The following is a 19,651-nucleotide window of genomic DNA, read 5'->3' as shown; positions in this document are numbered from 1 at the left end:
CAGAGGGACACGTCCTCTCAAGGGATCAGGTAACAGGTTATGTTAAGGTAGGTAGGTTTCGCCTACTTACATCATCACCCGGCGCGGCGCAGAATAGACCGACTGTTACCCTCCTCGTCTGTTCTTTTGTTACCTATGTTGCCTGTATCTGTGCTTATAAGCCCTTCTTGCTTCGGCTAACCAACCGCGAGTATCTATCCCTGTCCAACTCGCATAACGGGCGCCGGTGCTGACGTCTGGCGCAAAGCGAAGGTTCTCGATGTGCAGGCTGACCACCACGCTTTACCGAGCTCCGGCCCTAGCTTTATGTCCGCAGTAGGAAGACAATGGCTCTAGACCTCCCCGGGTGGGCCTTTCGCGTTGTGGGCGCCGTTGAGATTCATTCGAGATGAGTTACGGTGGTGAGGGATGCTAACTGGCAGAGTTGCCCGGCTCACGGTGCGTCCAGAAAAGGGGCGGGCTGTGGAGGAGAGCGTAAGGCGGTTGCGATAGGAGCGCGGTAGAGGCAAGGTAGGTAAAGCGGGAGGATAGTAGAGACTCGATGGATTTTGGGTAGAATACCTAGGTATATGTCAATAGGCAATCGACTAGGTTAGGTGTTTGATTGTCCCTTCTGTATATTCTGTTCATCCTACGGCAATCAGACAGTGCCTTTACATATTTGACAAGGGACCCTGAGAGCGCCGAAACGATGCGGCCCTGGATAGGATTAAAACAAGACTGTATTCATGAACTCCGCCCACAGAGAGAGGGATTTCGTAGAGACACGTCCGTAATCTAGCCTGACCCCGTCGAGACCCTCGACATTTCCATGATGATCTCCTGAAGCTAGAAGCCTAATGGCGGAAGACCTCCAGGGAAACCTCCCTAAGCGTCTACCCGGCTACTACTAAGTCCGCATCCTGACATCCCCATCCCCATCCCCATCCTCACCCCCCACAGCCACGCCCGCCTCACTCCCCCTCCGTCTGCGCGGCGGCGTCTCCTCCCTGGGCTTCCTGCGCCGGGGCCTCGCGCTCCGCGACCTGCTACCCGACGGCTGGCCGATCGGCGGCCGGACGGGGCGCAGGAACCGATCGACGTGCACGGCGCCGTGCATCTCGTCGTCGCTATCCGGGTCCGGGTACGGCGTCTGAGGCGCGGCGGCAGCGTCGTCGCCGCCGCCGCCGCCCTGCGGCTCTGTCTGCCCGTGCACCACCTTCAAATGCCGCCGCAGATGGTTCCGCCGCGCGAACCCCTCCCCCGCGGGCGCCCGCGGACACTCGCGGAAAGGGCACGGGAACGTGCCCGGCGCCGACGCAGACCGCGAGCGGCAGGGCGCTCTCGAGCTAGGTTTCGCGCTTCGCGAGCGCCGAGCCGGCGAGGCGCGTTCCCCGGTGGTGCCCGCGTCCCCGCCGAAGCCGGGCGTGGTTGCGCGCAAGGGCCGCGTGGGCAGCGCCATCTCGTTCCCGGAGCCGCCGTCATCGTCATCGTCATCGTCGGAATCTGAATCCGAATACGCCGGCAGCAGCGGAGGCCGCGGCATCCCGGGCACGTAACTCGTCGTCGTCATCAGCGCCCGGGCCGGCGTCGACGCCGGCCCCTCCGAGAGCGTGTGCAGCACCGTGCGCTGCCCGAACATGTCGGCGCAGCGCCGCGCCGCGCGGTACAGCGCCGCCGCCGGGAACCCGGCTAGCGCTGCGGCGCCGAGCACGTCGTGCCAGTCGAGCCGCCCGATACGCGCCAGCAGCGTGGCGGTGGTCTGGCTGCGCCGTCGCTTCGAGAACGGGACCGAGCCCGCGTCCGACGGCGAGGGTGAGGGTGAGGGTGAGGGTGCCGGTGAAGGCGCGCGGGAGGAAGGGCGGGAGGACAGGAGGGGGTCGTCCCGGAATATGGGGATCGCCTGCTTGCGCTGTCTTGCGATGCGCACGACGTACTCACGGTCTGTCTCGCCCTCGAGGCGGGGGTACGTCTTCCGCGGGCGCCCCATCTTAGGTTTGCCCGTCTTCGCTGCCTCCTTTGGCTCTCGCCACGGTGAGCCCACCGATGTCATCCTTGCACGCGGTTTCCCGCCCCTTCCCGGCGTCGACGGCTTGCGGCCGCGCCGCGAGACGGGAGCGGAGGCCTCGGACATCGAGTCCCCCGAGTCAGACTGGTAGCCGGCGGTCGCCGCGCGTGTATTGTGCAAGATGGTAAGCGTCGCGTCGAGCTGCGCCAGGATGTGCCGCACCGAGGGGCGCAGCAGCTCGTGCGAGAGGTCGTCGTCCGTCGAGACAGCCGGGCGGAAGACCCGCTTCTTCTTTTTCTTTGGCGGCATTTTGTGGCGCTCGTCGACAGTAGCATCGGTGCCCCTGGATCTAGACCGCTTACGGCTCGACAAAACTGCAGACCCCGCGTCGTCGCCAGAGCCGGCGCCAGAGCCGGAGTCGTCGGTGTTCCCCAAGCCCTCCGCCCCGGGCCCGTCGACATCCTCCCCCCCCTCGCCTTCATTGCCATCGTCGCCGTCCAAGGGCCTAGCCCAGGGTCTGGCGTTGAAAGTCTCCTTAGCGGACCGCAGGATGGACGCCTCAATGGTGGCCTCGAGGGCCGAGCTCGGCATCTCGCGCACAGGCCGGCGGAAGGTGAAGGGCTCGTCCGGGTCGTGACTCACCACCCGGCCCATGAAGGCGGGCGGCGGGACCGTGTCCCTGCTCATCGGCCACGCCGTCCACATGCGCCCCGGCGACCAGTTGTCCCGCTCCACGGGTTTGCCCGTGGTCGCGTCGATGTCCTAGCGACGAGACGGTCAGTCATTCGCCCGTGCCGTTGATCGAAATAAGGAGATAAAAGAAAAAAAGAAAAAAGCATTTTCGCGCACCTCGTCAGGCACCGGTTCGTCGGTAGCACCTCTTTCCTCCCCGCCATCATCGGCCTTCTTACCATGGCGCCGAGATCGCTGTCCCAGAGCGAAGGCATTGTAAAGGTGTATGGCGAGGTCCTGGTCGCGAATCCCCTTGATGGCGGCCAGCGTGTCGATCTCCTCGGCGTTGTACTGCTGCCAGGTAGACGGGTTCCCGCGCCACCGATTTGGTCGCTGCTCTCGCTCTTCTTCCTCGTCCTCTCCCCTGCCGTACTCCTCCTCTTCATGCCCAGCGTCCACGTACGAGTCGTCAGAGTCGTGGATCGCGTCGTGCATGTGCTCGTCCGACAAGTCGGCGTCCACCGCGGTCGCCATCCTTGGTGTACTACCGCGTTGATGTCTTACGAGCGGGATTCAACACTAGTTGATCCGATAACACAGTAGTCGTGGCAGTAGTGGTGATAGCGGAGGTAGGAAAATTCTGTAGAGATGGTAGGTGGAAAACGGCGAATTGATAGGAGTGGCGGAGACTTCGGTTGACCTAGTACTCGCATTTTCCAATGAATTTTTTTGGGGGGGGTGTTGAGAGACTAAGAGAGACGACAACTTCTGCACTTCTTTTCTTTCCCATCCACACTGAAATCGATCCAAGCAGGTACAGTACGCGATGCTATTTTGCACCCTTCCCAAAAATAGAAATAAACCCAAATAAAAATAAAAATACGCATGCACTCTAAAACAATAGAAAAAACACACTGATTGATATTATCACAGCGCGCTACTGAAATACCTATTTTATTTATAAGCCCCTTACGCCTTTGCCCTCGTCTTCTGCTTCTCCAGTTTTCTCCTCTTCGCCCTGAGCTTCTGGTCCTCGGCGCTCTTCTTGTTGTTGCTGTACTGCATCTGCTCGAACAGCTTCCTCTTCTTCTTGCTAAGCATTCCCTTCGCCCTCTCGAGCTCTTCCGCCTCTTCTTTGGCCTGCTTCGCGAGTCGCTTTCTCGCCTCAACCTTGGCCTTGGATTGAGGGCTCGCCGTATCCCGCTTGACCGGTTTGCCCGTCAATTCCGCCTCTAGTTCCCGCTGGTACTGGAGCTCGGCTGCGAGCGCCTCATCTTCCGACTCGTCCGCATCATCCTCGCCGGCAGCATTGTCGTCGTCCGAGAAGCCCCCGAATGAGCCATTATCGCCATCGCCACCCTCTTCATCGTCAGACCGGGCAAGGTCCATCCCCTCAGCTGCACCTTCTATCCTCTTAACGGCGAGACTATCGTCCGCTTCTTCACCTTCGCCCAGTTCTTCGTCGCTATCCTCTAGCCCTTCGCCTTCTGGTTGTTGCTGCTCCAGAGGCATTGTGGGGTCGTAGGCGCCCTGGGTATTTTGTACGAATGGGCTCAGATGCGGCGGCAGCTGAGCTCCGGGGGCGTAGAGATCCGGTCGCTTCAGCTCCCCGTCGTTGATACTATCCCAAATCCACTGCGGCTGCACGTAAATCCGACCCGGCATCCTTTGGTTGGAGGCAAGCTGCTGCGATGTCTCACCTTCGTCTCCGCCGTCTTCCTTCTGCGAGGCCGCTTGGATGACAGGGCGGTCGACTATCTGATGCGTAATCGACGGGTCACGCTCGTCAGTCGTGTAGGCACCTCCGCCCAAGACGGCGTCCCAGCCGATGCGCTTACAGCCGAACGCACGGAGTATGAACTCTAGAGGCTGTCGTGGTGTTTCTCGAGATAAGTAGAAGGTAAAATTCGCAAACAGCGACTCAGTCTCCTCCCCCGAATAACTAGGCTGGGGCAAGACGTCGCCGCCAGGCGCCACCGGCTCAAATTTGTCGATCGCATCGACCGCCGTCTCCTCCTCTCCAGCCTCGACCTCGGCCTCATCGCCCTCTACATCGGCCTCTCTCATCTGCCGGATGAGCTTATTCACTTGGGCCTGGGTCTGCGGGTCGGGTCCAGTTTCTGCGTCGGCACCGCCCGTCACTTGCGCTGGCGCCTGGCTCGAAGCAGCCAGCGCATTATTGCCCTCGAGCTTGAATGCGCCCAGCTCGGCAGCCTCGTCGTCCTTGGCCTTATCGAACTTGGGAGGGTACCTCAGGCCGACAGAGGAGTATAATCGGAAATTGACAAAGCCCAGGAGAGTCATGTAGAACTCGACGAAGGTACCCATGATTCTAAAATCAATATCCCCAACCACCCTCTGGTTGAATTTATAAGGAACCAGCCACAGGACATCTTCCCCCTGGATATTCGCCTGATAATAGATGCCTTTGATGGAGAGGAAAGACTTGCGCAAGCTGCGCGACACAATTATATAATGCTGGAATTCGAAGCACAGGCGCTCGCAGCGGGCAATCATCTTGGCGGGGACGGTGGTGGTGGAGGGGAGGTTAGCGAAGAGGAAGAGCATAGAAAGACAGTCGTCGAGGTCGCGCAGCGCATCGACGAAGGTCGGGTATCGTTCCCGGATGACGTGGTCGAGCGTGTATCGCGGCTTTCCCGTCTTCTCGGGTTGGGCGGCGTTGCGCTCGAGTCGGCTCGCATCGGTCACGTCCCCGCGACCGAGCGCGCGAGAGATTTTCTTCTCGAGGACTTTCTGCTCGCGGAATTTCCGCAACAACGGCTCGTGGAGGAGATACTGTATGTCCTTGGTGTAGTAGAAGGTGGTCGAGGAGGTGGCGCTCTTCGACACCCTTTTCCTACTGCGAGGCTCCCGAGGGAAGATGCTGCCATGCGTTTCCCGGTCAGCGCTTGTTCCCCTTGGGCAGTCCCGTCTTGTGCTTCCCCCTCCGCACCGCATCCCGCGCCCCTACTTACCCTTTCCATATGCACAGCTTTCGAAAGTCGGGAAGGCTGATCTGGAGTTTCTTCACGGCTTTCGTTCGGGTGATGAAATTTTTGGCGTTTCCCGCCTCTCCCTTCTTCTTTATCCTACCCATGTCGGCGACTCGAGCAGATGCCGCCAGAAAAAGCGAACCAATCTATTTTCGCATTTACCTCTTCAGAGGGCGCAGTGAAGACGGAGACGAGAATCGCAAGCAGAAAGCCAGAATAAAAAATTAGGTTATGCGGGCGCCTTATCGGCAATCGATAGCCTAGATAAGGCGGACGAATAAAAGGGAGAGGAAAAAAACAGCTATGGTGGGTCTATGACCCACTTTTGCGTAGTCTCGTAAGCTATTGGCTCTGCCGTTTCTGACCGCTTTCCGGGGTTCTGTGCGCTAGCCTAAAATGGGCTTGGCACGTGGTAGCCAGCGGCTGTCGTTTGGGCAATGGCAAGGCGTCCGCCCATCGCGCCTGACGTTTCCCCCGACCTGCCGGACAAGGCACGGAAGGAGCCAAGCAAGACCACTCCCGTACCTGCCAAAACACCACCTTACCCTTACACATGGGCCACGCCTTCCTTCGCCTTGCCTCCTTCCCTGCGGCGGCATCGACAACCGAAACAAGCGCCGGGAAGAAATCCTGAGATACGGCATCGAAATAAAAGAATAAAATACCATAAAAAATAGCCGCCCTCCTCTCCCACGCAGCCGCCCCGTCCATTCCTCTCCATCTACCCTACCTATCTACCTACCGAATCCACGAACGCCTAGCTGTCGCTGACGATGGAATTGCACGATGCATCGCGGTAAACTGTATCCCCAGAGCACAGCCGGCCTCTACACCGCCGCCGCTCTGTTGCGGCTGACCTTGATCGCCTTGTTCCCCGCCCTGCCGGATCTGCTGACCGGCCGCGTCGAGATCTCGACGCCCGTGACGAGCTTCAAGAGGTGTAAGCAGACGAGAACGCGTCCTCCTAGCCTCCCTTTCGCTGCCCTCCCGGCGCCGTTCCGTACGTGCTACCTGCGTGTAGGGCGAATGCTTACTTGTCCGCGCAGTGCAAGAGGGCCTGTTCCTATATAACCACAATGTCTCGCCCTACGACGGCGGCGTGTTCCACCAGGCGCCTCTGCTCCTCCCGCTCTTCTCCCTCCTACCGAGCTCGTCCGCCTACCCCCTGTTCACGCACCTCGTATACGTCGCCGTTGACCTGCTGAGCGCCAATGCGCTCTACAAGATCGCCGAGTCTGGCGAGGCCGCCCTCTCCGCCTCGAGACGAAGGGACAGGCGATGGAGCGGCTACGTCGTCGCTGCCATGTAGGCCCCCTCTCGCGACACTAGGAGCCGCCAGTTGCGGTGGTGCCACGTATCCGCTACTTGCTGACAACGGAGATCCTGCCTAGCTTCCTCTTCAACCCCTTCACGATCGCGACCTGCCTCGCTCGACCGACCAACGTCTTCACCTCGTGCGCCATACTACATGCGATCGCAAAGGCCGTATCCGGCACCCCCTTTACCGCCATGCTAGCCCTCTCCTTCGCCACGTACCTCTCCATGTATCCCGTGCTCCTGCTGCCGCCGCTGATCCTGCTCGCCTACGACTGCCGGCACTTCTGGAACAAGACGTCGTCCCTGCCGCAGTTCGCGAGCGCCAACGTGGCGATCGTCGGGGTTTGCCTCTCAGCCTTGTTCCTGGGCTCCTACCTGCTCACCGGGTCCTGGGAGTTCCTCGGCTCGACCTACGGCATCCAGCTAACGCTGACCGACCTCACCCCCAACGTCGGGCTCTGGTGGTACTTCTTCATCGAAATGTTCGACAGCTTCCGCGCCTTCTTCCTCGGCGTCTTCTGGCTTCACCTGTCGTGCTACGTGGGGGGCCTGTCGATCCGCCTCCGCGCGCAGCCGCTCGCAGTCCTGACGCTCCTGCTGGGCATATTCGCCATCTTCAAGCCGTACCCGAGCATCGCCGACACGAACCTCTTTCTCGCGATGGTGCCCCTGTTCAAGCACGTGTTCCCGCTCCTCCGATATAGCTTCGTGACGGCAGCGACGGTGCTCTACTCGACTTTCCTCGGCCCCGCCTTCTACTACCTGTGGATCTACGCCGGCAGCGGCAACGCCAATTTCTTCTACGCCATCACCCTGGTCTGGAGCCTCGGGCAGAGCTTGCTGGTGAGCGACCTGACGTTCGCTGTGCTGCGCGACGAGTGGGAGGTCGAGCACCCCGAGATGGTCGGGAAGGAGATTCGGCAGATATAGGAAATCACGCCGTAGCTACTTAGCCCTGCCTTGTCGCTCGGGTGACGGCATGCGCATGATGGTAATTCCGGCTCGCGAACATGTTTTCACGTCGCGAGGGAGCTGAGCCGGGGATAAGTGGATATCAGAAGAAAAGCATATGAAGTTCATCTCGGGCTATAGGGGGCCTAGTTTAAACGGAATCAAATGAAGTCATTCACATCTAAGCTGCGTCTACGTTACCTCCCAGCAACGCGGACTTCTTACCGTAGCTACGGCGAGAGCTTAAAGCTGACCGTAATTAAGCAACAGACTCCTAACTTCTAGGTCGGCACGCCGGCTAGTTTATAATAGGTCGGCGGACCTTCTACGCATAAATCGCCACCCCTATCGGTATAAGGCGTAGCGCGCACACAGGCCACACGGCGCACCGTCCCGTGGTTCTCTATGTGTGTGCACAGTCGTCGTCGTCGTCTCTGGGGGCGCGCGTGTGTGTAGAGAGGTGCGCCCCCAGCTGCCAGCCCTACCCGTCAGCGAGAGAAAGACGGCAGGACAAGCACGAACCCTCGCCCCTCGCCCCTTGCCCCTCGCCTCCTCCCCACCAGTCGGCCACGCCGCGCGCGCGGGGATCCCGCCTGGCCCAGGTGGATTTCGTACGTGCGCTCGATCGCGCGGGACTGCACAGCGGACTAGGCGAAACGACGCGCTCGGGCGCGCTAAAAAAGAAACAAAGCAAAACCCGTACTTACGATCGGTCCGACTGTATGTGGAGACAGAGAGGGACGGGGAGAAGGAGGGGAAGAAGAAGAAGGAAAGAAGGGCGCTCGGGGCAGGGAACGAAGGGAAAAGGGGGAGTTCGGGCCAAGGCTCGAGGGCCCGGGCGGCTCAGCCGGGGCCAGCATGTGTGCCTGGTGGCGGCGGCGGACGGCGAGGCCGACAGCGTTGGCGCGCGGGGACCGTGGACGTACTAGCGAATGTGGCTGCTGAGAGACGGGGTTTAGCACTCGTGAAAGACCGCGTAGGGGCGGACGGGATGCGATGCTTGCCGCACGTACCAACCTCCCTATCTACCTGCTTGCCGTCTGTCCGCGCGCGCGCAAAGCACGGGCGCGGTTCAGCGCCCCCAGGAGACGCCACCGGGGAGCGCGATGGGCCGCCGCCGTGGAAAAGGACGTTGTGGATCGAAAGAGGCGTGCTCCGTAGCCAGACAGGCAGACAGACAGACACGGTCCAACATGCCGCGGAGAGTGCGCTTCCTGGGTCGAGCGATCTACGACATGGTAGATAGGCAGATTCGGGACGAGGTGCCCTCTTCTCTCGAGCTCAGACGCGTAGTTGTCGAGGGGAGACCCGGCTCCGGTACGTTGTGCCGTCCCCTCTTCACGTAGACGTGGGGTTGTACGTGTAGAGCAGCGGGGGGCGGTAGGCAGAGAATAGGGAGAGAATAGAGAGAGTACGTAGCCCCCTCGTGGGAGACGGGAGGATATCTCATCCCAGGCACGTCTGTTCTCTGAGAGGAGGAGAAAGCGCGCGTCAGCCGGCAGTTAGTAGAGGCCTCGGTCCGCTTAGAACTGTACATATCCCCTACACGATGTATAGGTACGGATACCCAGACATACAGGCAGATCTAACCTCGTTCGTATGTCTCTGCCTTTCAAGCCAATATCTGCCATCTATCGTCTGTCCGCCTCCCCGTCCTTATACCACCTATCCGCAACTGCATCTACTCGTCGTCTACGACATTCTCGTGCTAACCCGCCCAACAAGCTGACCACAAGTCGACCGCGCCTATCTCGGCTCCCACGTAGGCGCCGATCCTCACTCCTTCCCTCGAGAGAGTCAGAAATGAATAAAAGGGGGAGAACTTAGTCGAACGCGTGAGAAGTCAAATTTAGCTCCTTTGGGAGTGCTACTGCATCATGATCCATACGGCATCCCTCTGACCCGCGATGATATTGGGACAAGAAAAGGGGGCTTGGTCCAGGTGCATAAGACGGGACGAACGTAGTTGCGTGGACGTCGCGGCCGTAAAATAGGTCAATAAAAGACGCTGCTGCATGGCACGGTAACGGAGGATGGAGGTCGGCCACCCAAGCCCAATGTTGGTGTGGTATATGTGGTGGTATATTGGTCGGCCAAATCTCACGACGTGAGAGACCACCCACCCACCCATCCGTCCACCCTACCGCGCGTGCGTGTCTTAGGTGCTACCATCTGATATGTACTGTACTTTTTCATTGCCATGATATCGTAACCGTAACATCGTCGATCCCGTCGAATCTCGCGATTTAATGCCTATGTGTTTTTTTTTTTTGCCTCTTCGCCTTGTTGTGGGCTGCTTTGAATCAAACGTACGCATCCAAGAGCTGGTTGGCTTCGCAAGACAACTCCCAAATAGCCACCACACCCTCAACGCTTGTCTAACTAGGGGTCGGAACTCAGCCCATCAGACAAGACATACCACCCACACACACCCCATTTTCCCGAGAGGGCCGCCAGGCTCAGCCGCGAATGCCGTCGTTGCTATCGCCGTCGACGTTCGCGCCACTCCCTTACGTCGGACACGTGGGCCACCCTACCTTGGAGAGGAGGAGGGCGGGGGAGCGACCTCGGGCAACTCCCATACCGGAAGCCCATCCAGAAGCATACCCACCTCTCCGAACTTTTTGAGGCCGGTATCGTTGGCATCATTTTCTTTAATCTGTTCGAAACGATGTGTGCTCGCACCGAACGGGGATAGTGCACGAAAGAGCGCTACGACGCACAGGGCGACCACGCTCGCCACAGCTCCCCCAATGGCGACGACCACCTGCGTGGGATGACTCGCGCCATCGCCTCCGCAGCCCTCCTGGACACCACCGTCGCGCCACTTCCGCCAGCCATTGTCAACGCCGGGGACTGCCTCCAGGGATCCTGCAGCGAAGCTACTGATCAGGCCTAGTGCGCCACGAGGTGCAGGTTCCCGCCAAGGCAGATCCTGACCGTGCTCAAAGGCCTCCATCTCGCTCAAGAATCCCGCTAGGCGACTGTAGGACTTCTCTAGCGCTGTCTTGAGGATAGGATGCGGCGTGCGCACACGCATTAATTGTAGGTAACCATACGCTAAGAAGTCAAGCGACGACGGCTTATCATCCTGCAGGAAGAATTTCTTGTCCCCTCGGAGCTGGTCCATGACATGATAAAAATCCTCTGCAAAGTGCTGAAAGCGGATGGAGGCCGCATGCTCGGGCTGCATGGTGCGGCTAGGCCCTAGACGATGCCGGAGTCGGAGAAATCCGGTGGTGGTGGTCTCAGCTATACCGCTAGATGGGAGAGGTTCCTCGGCGTCGACCTCAGCAGCCAGGTGGCCGATACCTAGATGCTCAGCGGTTTGAACAGCAGCGGCACGGACGGCCGACGGTATCGTCCACGTTAGGGGGAAGGGGAGCAGGGATGAGTAGGCTGGCCGGGTAATCTCGGCCCACGCCCTAGGGGAGACGTAGAGCGACATGGCAACTAGACCAGCGCCGCGAGTTGCCAGAAACGAGGCGTAGGCTAGGGAATCGGCTTTCTGTAGCGTGGTGAGGCCGTCGTCAATGTGAAAAATGCCATGCCGAGCTAGATACGAGAGGATGTTGGCATATCCGGAAGTCCAAACGCCACTGTGGCTCAGCGCCGGGAGACGGCCTGACGAGTGGTCTGATCAGCAAGCTCCTTCTCACCGGGGGGAAAAGGATCTCGGGGAAGGGGTGGACGACGGTCACGACATGGCTTAGCTACGAGCGATTCAGACAGGACAGCAAGGGGGCGAAAAAGGGAAGAGAGGCATACAACCCGGACCGGCGGTAGCGTCGTTGCTGGCGATTAAGGACCAGTCTCCGCGAGGAACGAGCCGACGGAGACAAGCGACGGCAGCTAAGCACTCGGGATCGATCGAGTCGAGGCCAAGCGCCGGACCCCAGACATACAACTCGAGAGCCATGGCAAAGGTAAGGGGGGAAAGAATAAGAGGATGGAGGAGGAGGGGGGGGGGGGGCTAGAGGGGCGAGGGGTCGACTGGGCAGCTATGCCTAAGCTTCAAGCAGCTTCAAGCAGAAGGTTGCAGAACTCCGGCCCGGTCGCTGATCAGATCGGCAAGCAGAATCAGCTGATGACTGGCCTGCCAATGAAGAGCCGAAGCGATGTGGTATGGCCGCCGGTCCGCAACCGTCCGTACTCGTAGCGAGGTCTCAACCACACTTCTAAAGCGGCGGGACTGGAATCGGAGGGCCGACAGCGAGCGAGTCTGGCACCGGGAAGCGCCGTGTGCGGTCGCACGCTCGGATACCCGGGCTGACACCACGGAGGGCAGAGAGGATTAGGGTAGCAATGGGATGGCGACTGGCTAGCCGATTCAAGTGGGCGTCGCAGACGATCGCGTTCCGGTTGCCGCCGTGCCCTGGTTGGCTCGAAGGCTGCGAGCCTGTCGATTGATTAGGGAGGGGAGAATGCGGACGAGGCATGAATATGGGGGCGGATCCTGTCGAAGATCATCCCTAGGTCAGGTTATCGCTTGGTCTTGGGGACCGGGGCACGTGGTGATAAGCGTCGACGCTACGTAACATTCCCCTGGTCAGGCTGACGTCACGTAATCAGACCGCGATCCACAGCAAATCAATTGCGCAGCTGGCAATTGGCCAGCGCCAAATCACTAGGTACCTAGGTACCTCAGGAAAGCAATGCAAATCACTAGGAGGTGCCTGCTAGTCAAGCGCATGTACACGGTACGTATAATAGGGTAGGTACCTACCTCTCTAAGGTACCTGATCTACGCTGCGCGTACACTCCCTGCAGCTAGCCCACCAAAGTTAGGCATCCCATACGTGTACAGGTACTTTGAGAGCAGGCTTCTTCCCTTGGCCGGTACATAGTAAGGTTGCCCATCAATTTCCCACCTGGAATTGACCAGTGTAATTGCTGGCTGGCTTTGTGGGTCGATTCGCGGCCTACCATGGATGTGTGTCAGGCACATGCATGCCGTGTGTGTGCAGTAGGTACCTAGGTACTTAGGGCTAACGTCGGTTAAAAAACTGGTCCCATCTGGTGCTCTTTTAGTTGGGTAGTAGATGCTATTCCCATCATCCCCTTTAATGCTCTCCGGTCCTGGCAACGTTCCCATGTTCTCCTCGCTTCCGCTCGGCTTTTTTTTTTTCGCTCTCTCTCTGCTATAAGAATCCCGTGGGCATCAATTTTTTTTTTCTCGCCTCCCCCTGACGATCCAGACAGTGGCAAATACGGGAGGATCGGTGCCTGTTCGCACGTACGTACGTAGGCGTGATGAAACGTCGAAGGGCGCCTATCTGCTACACTAGCTCATCGCGAAATAACACGACGGCCGGCTTCGCAGGAGCTAAGGAAGAAAGGGAGGGCAAATAATCCATCCCAGCGAAAAGCCGAGTCTTGTATACCGCCAATCTGCGCGTGGTGCATGGGTCGAGACGGCAGAGCCAACTTGACGTTGCACGCCCGGGTTGCTATAAAAAAAAAACGTGGCCGGTAATTACACCAGGGAACCTAATGCATGCAGCCTGCGTAGATTGGGTAGTCCTACATGCGATAGCATGCCGCTAGGCTAACTATCGTGAACCTGTGATGACCTGGGACAGGCGGGTGAAGCCATTCTGCTACGTGGGAGACTTGACAGCCAAGAACCGTCCGATGTTGCCGACCCAAATCGGATGGCGCCAGGGGGATTTTCGCGACGGGAGCTTCTCGGAGTTCTCGGAGGTTTACGTGCTTTTTTTTCCTTTTTTTTTTCCTGCCTCTGATGATCTCTGTTTCCTGCACTACGACGACGGCAACGATGTCGACGTTGATGTCGCAAGGGCCGGGAGGATGGCAAGGCGCGCGATAAACGTGTGGAATCAACCAACGTCTTCTTAGCAGGCGCAGCACGCCGAGCCTCGTGTCTCCGTGCCGCGCCGGAAGACGAGCCACATCACAATAGTGACCTACCTAACCCAGGCCACCGCATGCGTGCAATATCGACACGACGGGAGTAGAAAAAGTCCCAGGCGGTCTGTTTTGCGCGGAATCGACTACGTGGAAGCATCACGCGGGGTATTTCCACAACACCCTTCTTCTGTGGGGGGCAGGGTTTGGGGGTGTCTAACTGAAATGTCCTTGCGCCCGCCCTGACGCATTACCGTGGGATGGGATGAGATGGGATGGACGCCTGAGGAGCAGCATGGGATATTCCTGCACAGTGCGCGTAGACAAGAGAAGAAAAATGTGGTGGAAGAGGAGGGCGGCGTCGCTCGTGGAGACTCTGCCCCACCGCTCTGCGCTGCTCCGTCGCAGCCACGGAGATACGGACTACCCGGCCGATTCTTCCCCAGGTGGTAGGCATGTATGAGTATGGGTTGTTGGTTTCGTTGCCTGTACGCAGATCGCGCATAGCTCGCCCATCGAGGCTTGTCCTAAAACGCTCCTCGCCCCGTCCATTGCTTGCATGCAGCGCTGCATATCAGATGCCTTTAGGGGTTAGGTTTGTTGCGTTAGCGAAGACGTTCCCGTCAGCGTTGGTGGAATGTATGCGCAGGTATGACGAGTGTATCCATGTCTCGCCAGCTGGGCTACGCAGGCTGCCTGTGCTGCTTACATCTTCGTGATGGGAGGGCTCGTGGAGAGAGACAATAGAGGACGACAACGCACGCAGGCCACGCCCCTGTTAACATGGGGTCCTGGCGAGTCACGACCTGTTGGTAGTTGGAATCCCCTCGATTTGTAATAACTCAATCGTCCCCCGAGGCCTTAATCGCAACTCAATGTGCCGGCTGGGTCCATCGAGGTGCCTCAGGTGCCGCTCCTTTCCCGCAACTTTCCGTGCTCCGGCATCTGGAGGGCCGAGCACCTCATGTGGTTGGTGGTGTTGGCTTCGCGTGGTGAATTACTCCTGGGGCGGGCGACTCGACCTCCTCCGTCTCACAGGTATGCCTTATCCACAAGCACCGAATCGAGGTGCGGAGTCACGATGTAAGGGAGAGAGTATGCGATGAACACAAGTTGCGACAATCCACTCAACCACTCCCCCCCTTCCCCTCCTCCTCCCTCACCTGCTTCCGAGCGAGCGAGCCGTAGCGCAGCGCATAAGGCCGCGGTGTCTCGAGAAGTGTCTGACCCGGAGTCCTGGGTATTGTGCGCGAATTCGCTTCCTGGTTCGATAGATAAGCCCGGAACTAGTCCACTTAGTCCTTCTTCACCGACTTTGCATTCCCTTGCTTCCAACGCTACTGTGACGAGAGATGAGCATATGACTTACATGACTTCGGATTAGCCAGCGTGGGGCAGACCTACGATCGCCAAGGGTTAAAATCAATCACTTAGGTATCAAGCCAGGTTGAGCGACTGCACGTGGTCCTCGATTGAGACCTGAGACCTGGGACAGGGGAAATAGGAGACGAGAGAGGCCAGACTTCGTCACCGAAGCCAAAAAAAAAGGCACATGTCACTTAGAGAAATAGACCACACAATGGCATGCAACGTTAACATCTGTTTCCAAGACGATTGTCGTTGAGACAGTTTGGATTGATTACAAGTCGATTAACTGATACATTGCGTAAGGACTTCTTGTTCGTGCATCTCATTCCAATGGGTCCGACTGCTGGGCGCAGATTCCCCCCCCCCTTCGGTTTGTCATTCATGGTCTTTCCCAGCCACCTCAACCCCCTTTCCCGTCGCAAGCAAAAACCCATTCCCGTATCCATGAATGCCACCTCCTTCTTTCCCGTGGGGTATCCGGCGCACGCCTTAGCCATTTCTTCGCACTAGACGCCATTGCAATGCAAACGAGAAAACAGAACCATCTATAGGTACAGTGGACGACGATGACTTAGGGAGGGAATAGAGAGAGAGGAAAAGTACAGAGGCGAAAGAAGGAGGGACACCAGCGGCATCAGGTGCCCACACTCGAGATCCTCCCCTCCCCCGCGGGTAAACGTCATTGAATAGTCGCGTATTAAAATGTGGTCGCGTATAGCTCGTCAAATAATACAGATCGTGCGCGACAAGGCGCAGATCAGAAAAAGGTAAGTTCGACAGTGGGCGTTCGTGTGCGTGTGTTGAGATGCGCTATGCTGCGCTGTGTAGGTGTGCGCTGTTGCGGAGCCAGCTCTCATCGCGTGCGCGAAGCATTGTTGCTAATGCGGCTGCGGTTTGGAGGCGAGTCGCGAAAAAGAAGCAGAGCTAGGTGATGTTGCGGTTGACCGTTTCCGACATGTGACGATGCTCGCGCGAGGCTTTGACGATGTTGACACGGATCGAGCTGCAGCGTGCCGTACATTTAATGTCGCTGCAGGGTTCGTGCATGTGCCCGCCGACGAGGGAAGGTGTTGAGAGCTGCCAGGGGTCGCCGAGAGAGATAGAGAGGGAGAGAGAGGCAGAGTCGCAGGCATTATTTAAGCATGCGTGAAATGCAACAGTGCTGCAGACGAAGCCTGCCACCGCTTACATAGCCGAATGGGCCTTTTTAGATGAAGAGGATGCCGAGAGCGAGAGGGGAAATAAAGGGCACAATAGGAAGTGAATAGGACTGAAGGAGTCCTTCCCGTAGATTCGTCGCCTGATGATCGTCCGTTTCCACCTGCATGCCTCAATGCCCGTCCCCCGTACCGCCGGAAGCTGTCGAGAATGTCCCTTCGTGTGCTGGTTAAATCCGCGGTAGATGGTGTCCTAATAGACAAGTCCGTTGGCTCGGAAGAGCCATCGTCCAGCGCCGCGAAGCCTAGCCACTCTTGGGCAGAGGGGGGAGCGGCCGGCTGGGTGGGGGACCGGGGCAGGGCGGGAGCTGAGAAGGCCGCTGCGAGGGCAGGTCGAACACTGAGGTAGAGGCCATCGTGATGGTAGTTGTGAGTTGCTGGTTAACAGTTGGTTGGAGTTGAGGTTGTTGAGTTGGGGTGGAGGCGAGTGCTAGGATGCAGGAGGAAGTCTTCTGGGGGTGGATGGGAAGATATAACTTGGATGGGAGCAAGAGCTGTTGTCTTCAACTGTGGTCTTCTACTGTCTGATGGACTGGGGAATCGATCGAGACCCTGGAAGGATGGGGAGAGCTCGCCTTATGTAGGTAGATACTCCTGTTATGAACTGAGGTTTTGTCTCTTTGAGATGAGCGAGAGAACTATTCCGAGGCCATCATACCCGATATCACCTAGCTCGCCGCATTTAACGGAATACACCGCTAGACTACGTAGGCACAGTAAGATTACCGTACGGATCAGGCATGGAGGTACCTGTCTAGCCATGTAGCCGGCTTCACGAGCGAGCGACAAAAATAATAATCGTAGGTAATAAATCCCTTCCCTCCCCCCCCCCTTCTCCCTCTCGCCCTCCCACCCCAGCCCTGGCCACTACTATACCAGGGCCACAGTGACGCAGCCCGAAAATGTGAACAGGGGAGGGTGAGGACAGGGGCAAGATGGACTTCGACCCACTTGGCTGGGGTGAGGGAGGTATGGGTATGCATGTCGTGTATCCTCCTCCATACTATGTAGAAGAAGAAAATGAAACAAGCATAGGCCCCTCACCACCCTGTCACTTCAGCATGTGCTACATACGCCGAGCGTCCCCCTGGTCGAGACATATGGCCCAATGTACAGTACATGGCGCGCATAGTCGATTGATTGCACATGAAATTGGGGACTGCCCGAAATAGCTGGTCGCACAATGCCAGGCCTGGAGAAGGCTGGTCGGCAGAGCTCGACACCATTGGATTACGGAGTGCCGCTCAATCTGTTCATGTTGACCTGATCCCGGCGGCCGAGGACGAGGGCGACAAAAGCGAGGCTTTGAACGAGCTAGCCCGTCGCTAGGCTTCACGACCATTAGTCGTCCTTGTTGCGAGCAAGGACTACGTTCGGAACTAGAGGGCCTCGGTTGCGGTAATATGAGCAAATGACGACTAATAACTCTCCACTGCTTCGAAGAAGACTCGTAGAACATTGCAAGTTCCCGCTATGTTGTCGTCGGCTCCACACATGCCGGGAAGAGAATCATGAGAATTTTTGTGTGGGATATTGTGTTGGGGATAGATTTCGATCCGTGCGAAAGCTTTTTTTTTTTCTCTCGCTCGGTCTCGCTTTTCGATCAGGGGAAAGTGGGCTACTACTACTCATTACCACTTTACCGTCGGCCTGCCCATCGAATGATGGGATGGCGTACGGCGTTGCGGTGAAAAGAAAAAGGGTATTTGAAAATGTAGCGACCACCGTTGAAAACCAGTAAGTGCCATACCACTAAATTTTATGGAAGAAATCGAAGTAAATAATCAATACCACGAGTCGGGTTGGTTTAATTCCCTCGTGTTGGCGTCAGTTGCTGAGTCTACTATTGCACATACTAATAGCTACAACATACGAATGCTAATTACCCTGACCCACCCCAAGCACTGAAAGAAAAAAAAAAAAACCCCTAGGCTGAAGTGTCAACCGTTCCAAATTCAAGAGGCGAGTCATGATGCGCGCGCACGCCGGGCAGGGAAGCGACACAGCTTCGTCTCGATGGAGCTGAGGAGGCCGCTTTGATACCCTACCCAGGCAAATGCTTCGGCGACGATATTAGACGGTGAATCTTACAAGCGACCAGGCACCGCCGCGTTGAGAACGAGATTTCATTCGACGAATGCCGAGGATCTGTGCTCAGGCTGCTTGGGTACCTGGCAAGGTCAGTGAGATGAGAATCTCATCATCTATCAACATGCGAGCGGAAGGTCAGCTGGCCAGCACAACCCTGTGAAGTCTCTCTAGGCGCTCTAGGGAAGCTGGTCAGAACCCCTGCGCTCCCCAGCCCTAACTGCTGTCGTCTAAATGGCTTCTTGTGCTAAGACTCATTCGGCTCGTCACCCTTACGTAGGTTATTCCACGTCCTGACTTCGCGCTTTGATGCGTAAACTGGAGAAACTGCAAAAGATCCGATCGTCGCGACCGATGCCGTAGGCGATCTCTCCCTCTCTTTCACCCCGCCCCCCCCTCTCTTTCTCCGGGCGTCGCGAAGGGAGAACAATAACACCCCGGTGATATACGTAGATGGCGGAACGAGATCGCCGGTCGACGGACTAACATACGGATGTGCTTCGATAGTGTCTAGATTTGCTTCTTCTGGGTTGCTGACAGCCGATAAGTCGACGGCTGAAGCTGGCAACGGCCGAAAAGGAGATGGATTGAGACTAATATAAGCGTCTATTATACCTATCGGCCTTCCGATTTTGACGGACAATAGCATTCTCATGAAGCTGAACGCGAACGCCACAACGACGGCCGTACCGACGAAAGTAGCCGAGCCATCCGCTTCGCACAATATTGAATTGATGCCATCACCGTTATTATCCTCCATCACGATCCGCAACGCTATAGATTCGCAGCCCGGAGTTAGCAGCTGGACTTACCCTGCCTCAGGCGCCTCGGCTGGTTCCTCGGCGCTTATAAGAAAAGGACGAAAAATTTCGCGCCGAGGAGGATACGAGGACGCCTACCATAAGTGACTACGTGGCACCTATTCGTCGAAATGTCATGACATCTCTACGCTAACAACAATGGGATCCTCACCCCGTGTGTACGGGGTTGAGTTCGTTCAGACTGCAGGTTGGGCCGACATGCCCATTCGGAAGTTTTGGATCAAGCCCAAGACCGTGAGTCACGATGTGTTAAGACATGGTCGCAGGCATGTCGCCGTTAGAGGACAGGTCATTTGCCGACAGGAGGAAGCCTACATGACCTCAACGGCCAGGGTATCGTGGATATTTTCGAAGAGCGCACAAAGTTGG

At 57.6% G+C, this 19,651-nt stretch overlaps 4 protein-coding genes across 4 annotated transcripts; 1 reads left to right on the top strand and 3 right to left on the bottom strand.

The window, feature by feature from the left end:
• Positions 1-3,628: 3,628 nt before the first annotated feature.
• Positions 3,629-5,756, bottom strand: GGS23DRAFT_607433 (Pescadillo N-terminus-domain-containing protein; the record flags this gene model as incomplete). The annotated part of the gene is made up of 2 exons (XM_051520052.1): positions 3,629-5,543; positions 5,635-5,756. The coding sequence occupies 2 exons, from the start codon at positions 5,754-5,756 to the stop codon at positions 3,629-3,631; spliced, it is 2,037 nt and encodes a 678-aa protein (XP_051368284.1).
• Positions 5,757-6,438: 682 nt separating this feature from the next.
• Positions 6,439-7,899, top strand: GGS23DRAFT_607432 (PIG-U-domain-containing protein; the record flags this gene model as incomplete). Its single annotated transcript, XM_051520051.1, has 3 exons — positions 6,439-6,592; positions 6,699-6,957; positions 7,044-7,899. 3 exons carry the CDS (start codon positions 6,439-6,441, stop codon positions 7,897-7,899), a joined length of 1,269 nt encoding a protein of 422 aa, XP_051368283.1.
• Positions 7,900-10,252: 2,353 nt separating this feature from the next.
• On the bottom strand, positions 10,253-11,885 carry GGS23DRAFT_313644 (Tom37 C-terminal domain-containing protein). Its single transcript, XM_051512812.1, has 2 exons — positions 11,689-11,885; positions 10,253-11,544 (listed from the first exon to the last, which is right to left on the bottom strand). Exons 1-2 carry the CDS (start codon positions 11,837-11,839, stop codon positions 10,454-10,456), a joined length of 1,242 nt encoding a protein of 413 aa, XP_051368282.1. The 5' UTR covers positions 11,840-11,885; the 3' UTR covers positions 10,253-10,453.
• Positions 11,886-18,411: 6,526 nt separating this feature from the next.
• Positions 18,412-19,458, bottom strand: GGS23DRAFT_313535 (uncharacterized protein). The gene is made up of 2 exons (XM_051512810.1): positions 19,361-19,458; positions 18,412-19,235 (listed from the first exon to the last, which is right to left on the bottom strand). The coding sequence occupies exon 2, from the start codon at positions 19,219-19,221 to the stop codon at positions 18,709-18,711; it is 513 nt and encodes a 170-aa protein (XP_051368281.1). The 5' UTR covers positions 19,222-19,235; positions 19,361-19,458; the 3' UTR covers positions 18,412-18,708.
• Positions 19,459-19,651: the final 193 nt, after the last annotated feature.

Source organism: Durotheca rogersii (genome assembly GCF_024521655.1).
Source record: "Durotheca rogersii strain YMJ 92031201 chromosome Unknown GGS23scaffold_31, whole genome shotgun sequence".
Taxonomy (NCBI): Eukaryota; Fungi; Ascomycota; class Sordariomycetes; order Xylariales; family Xylariaceae; genus Durotheca; species Durotheca rogersii.
This window is presented reverse-complemented; position numbering and strand designations above follow the sequence as displayed.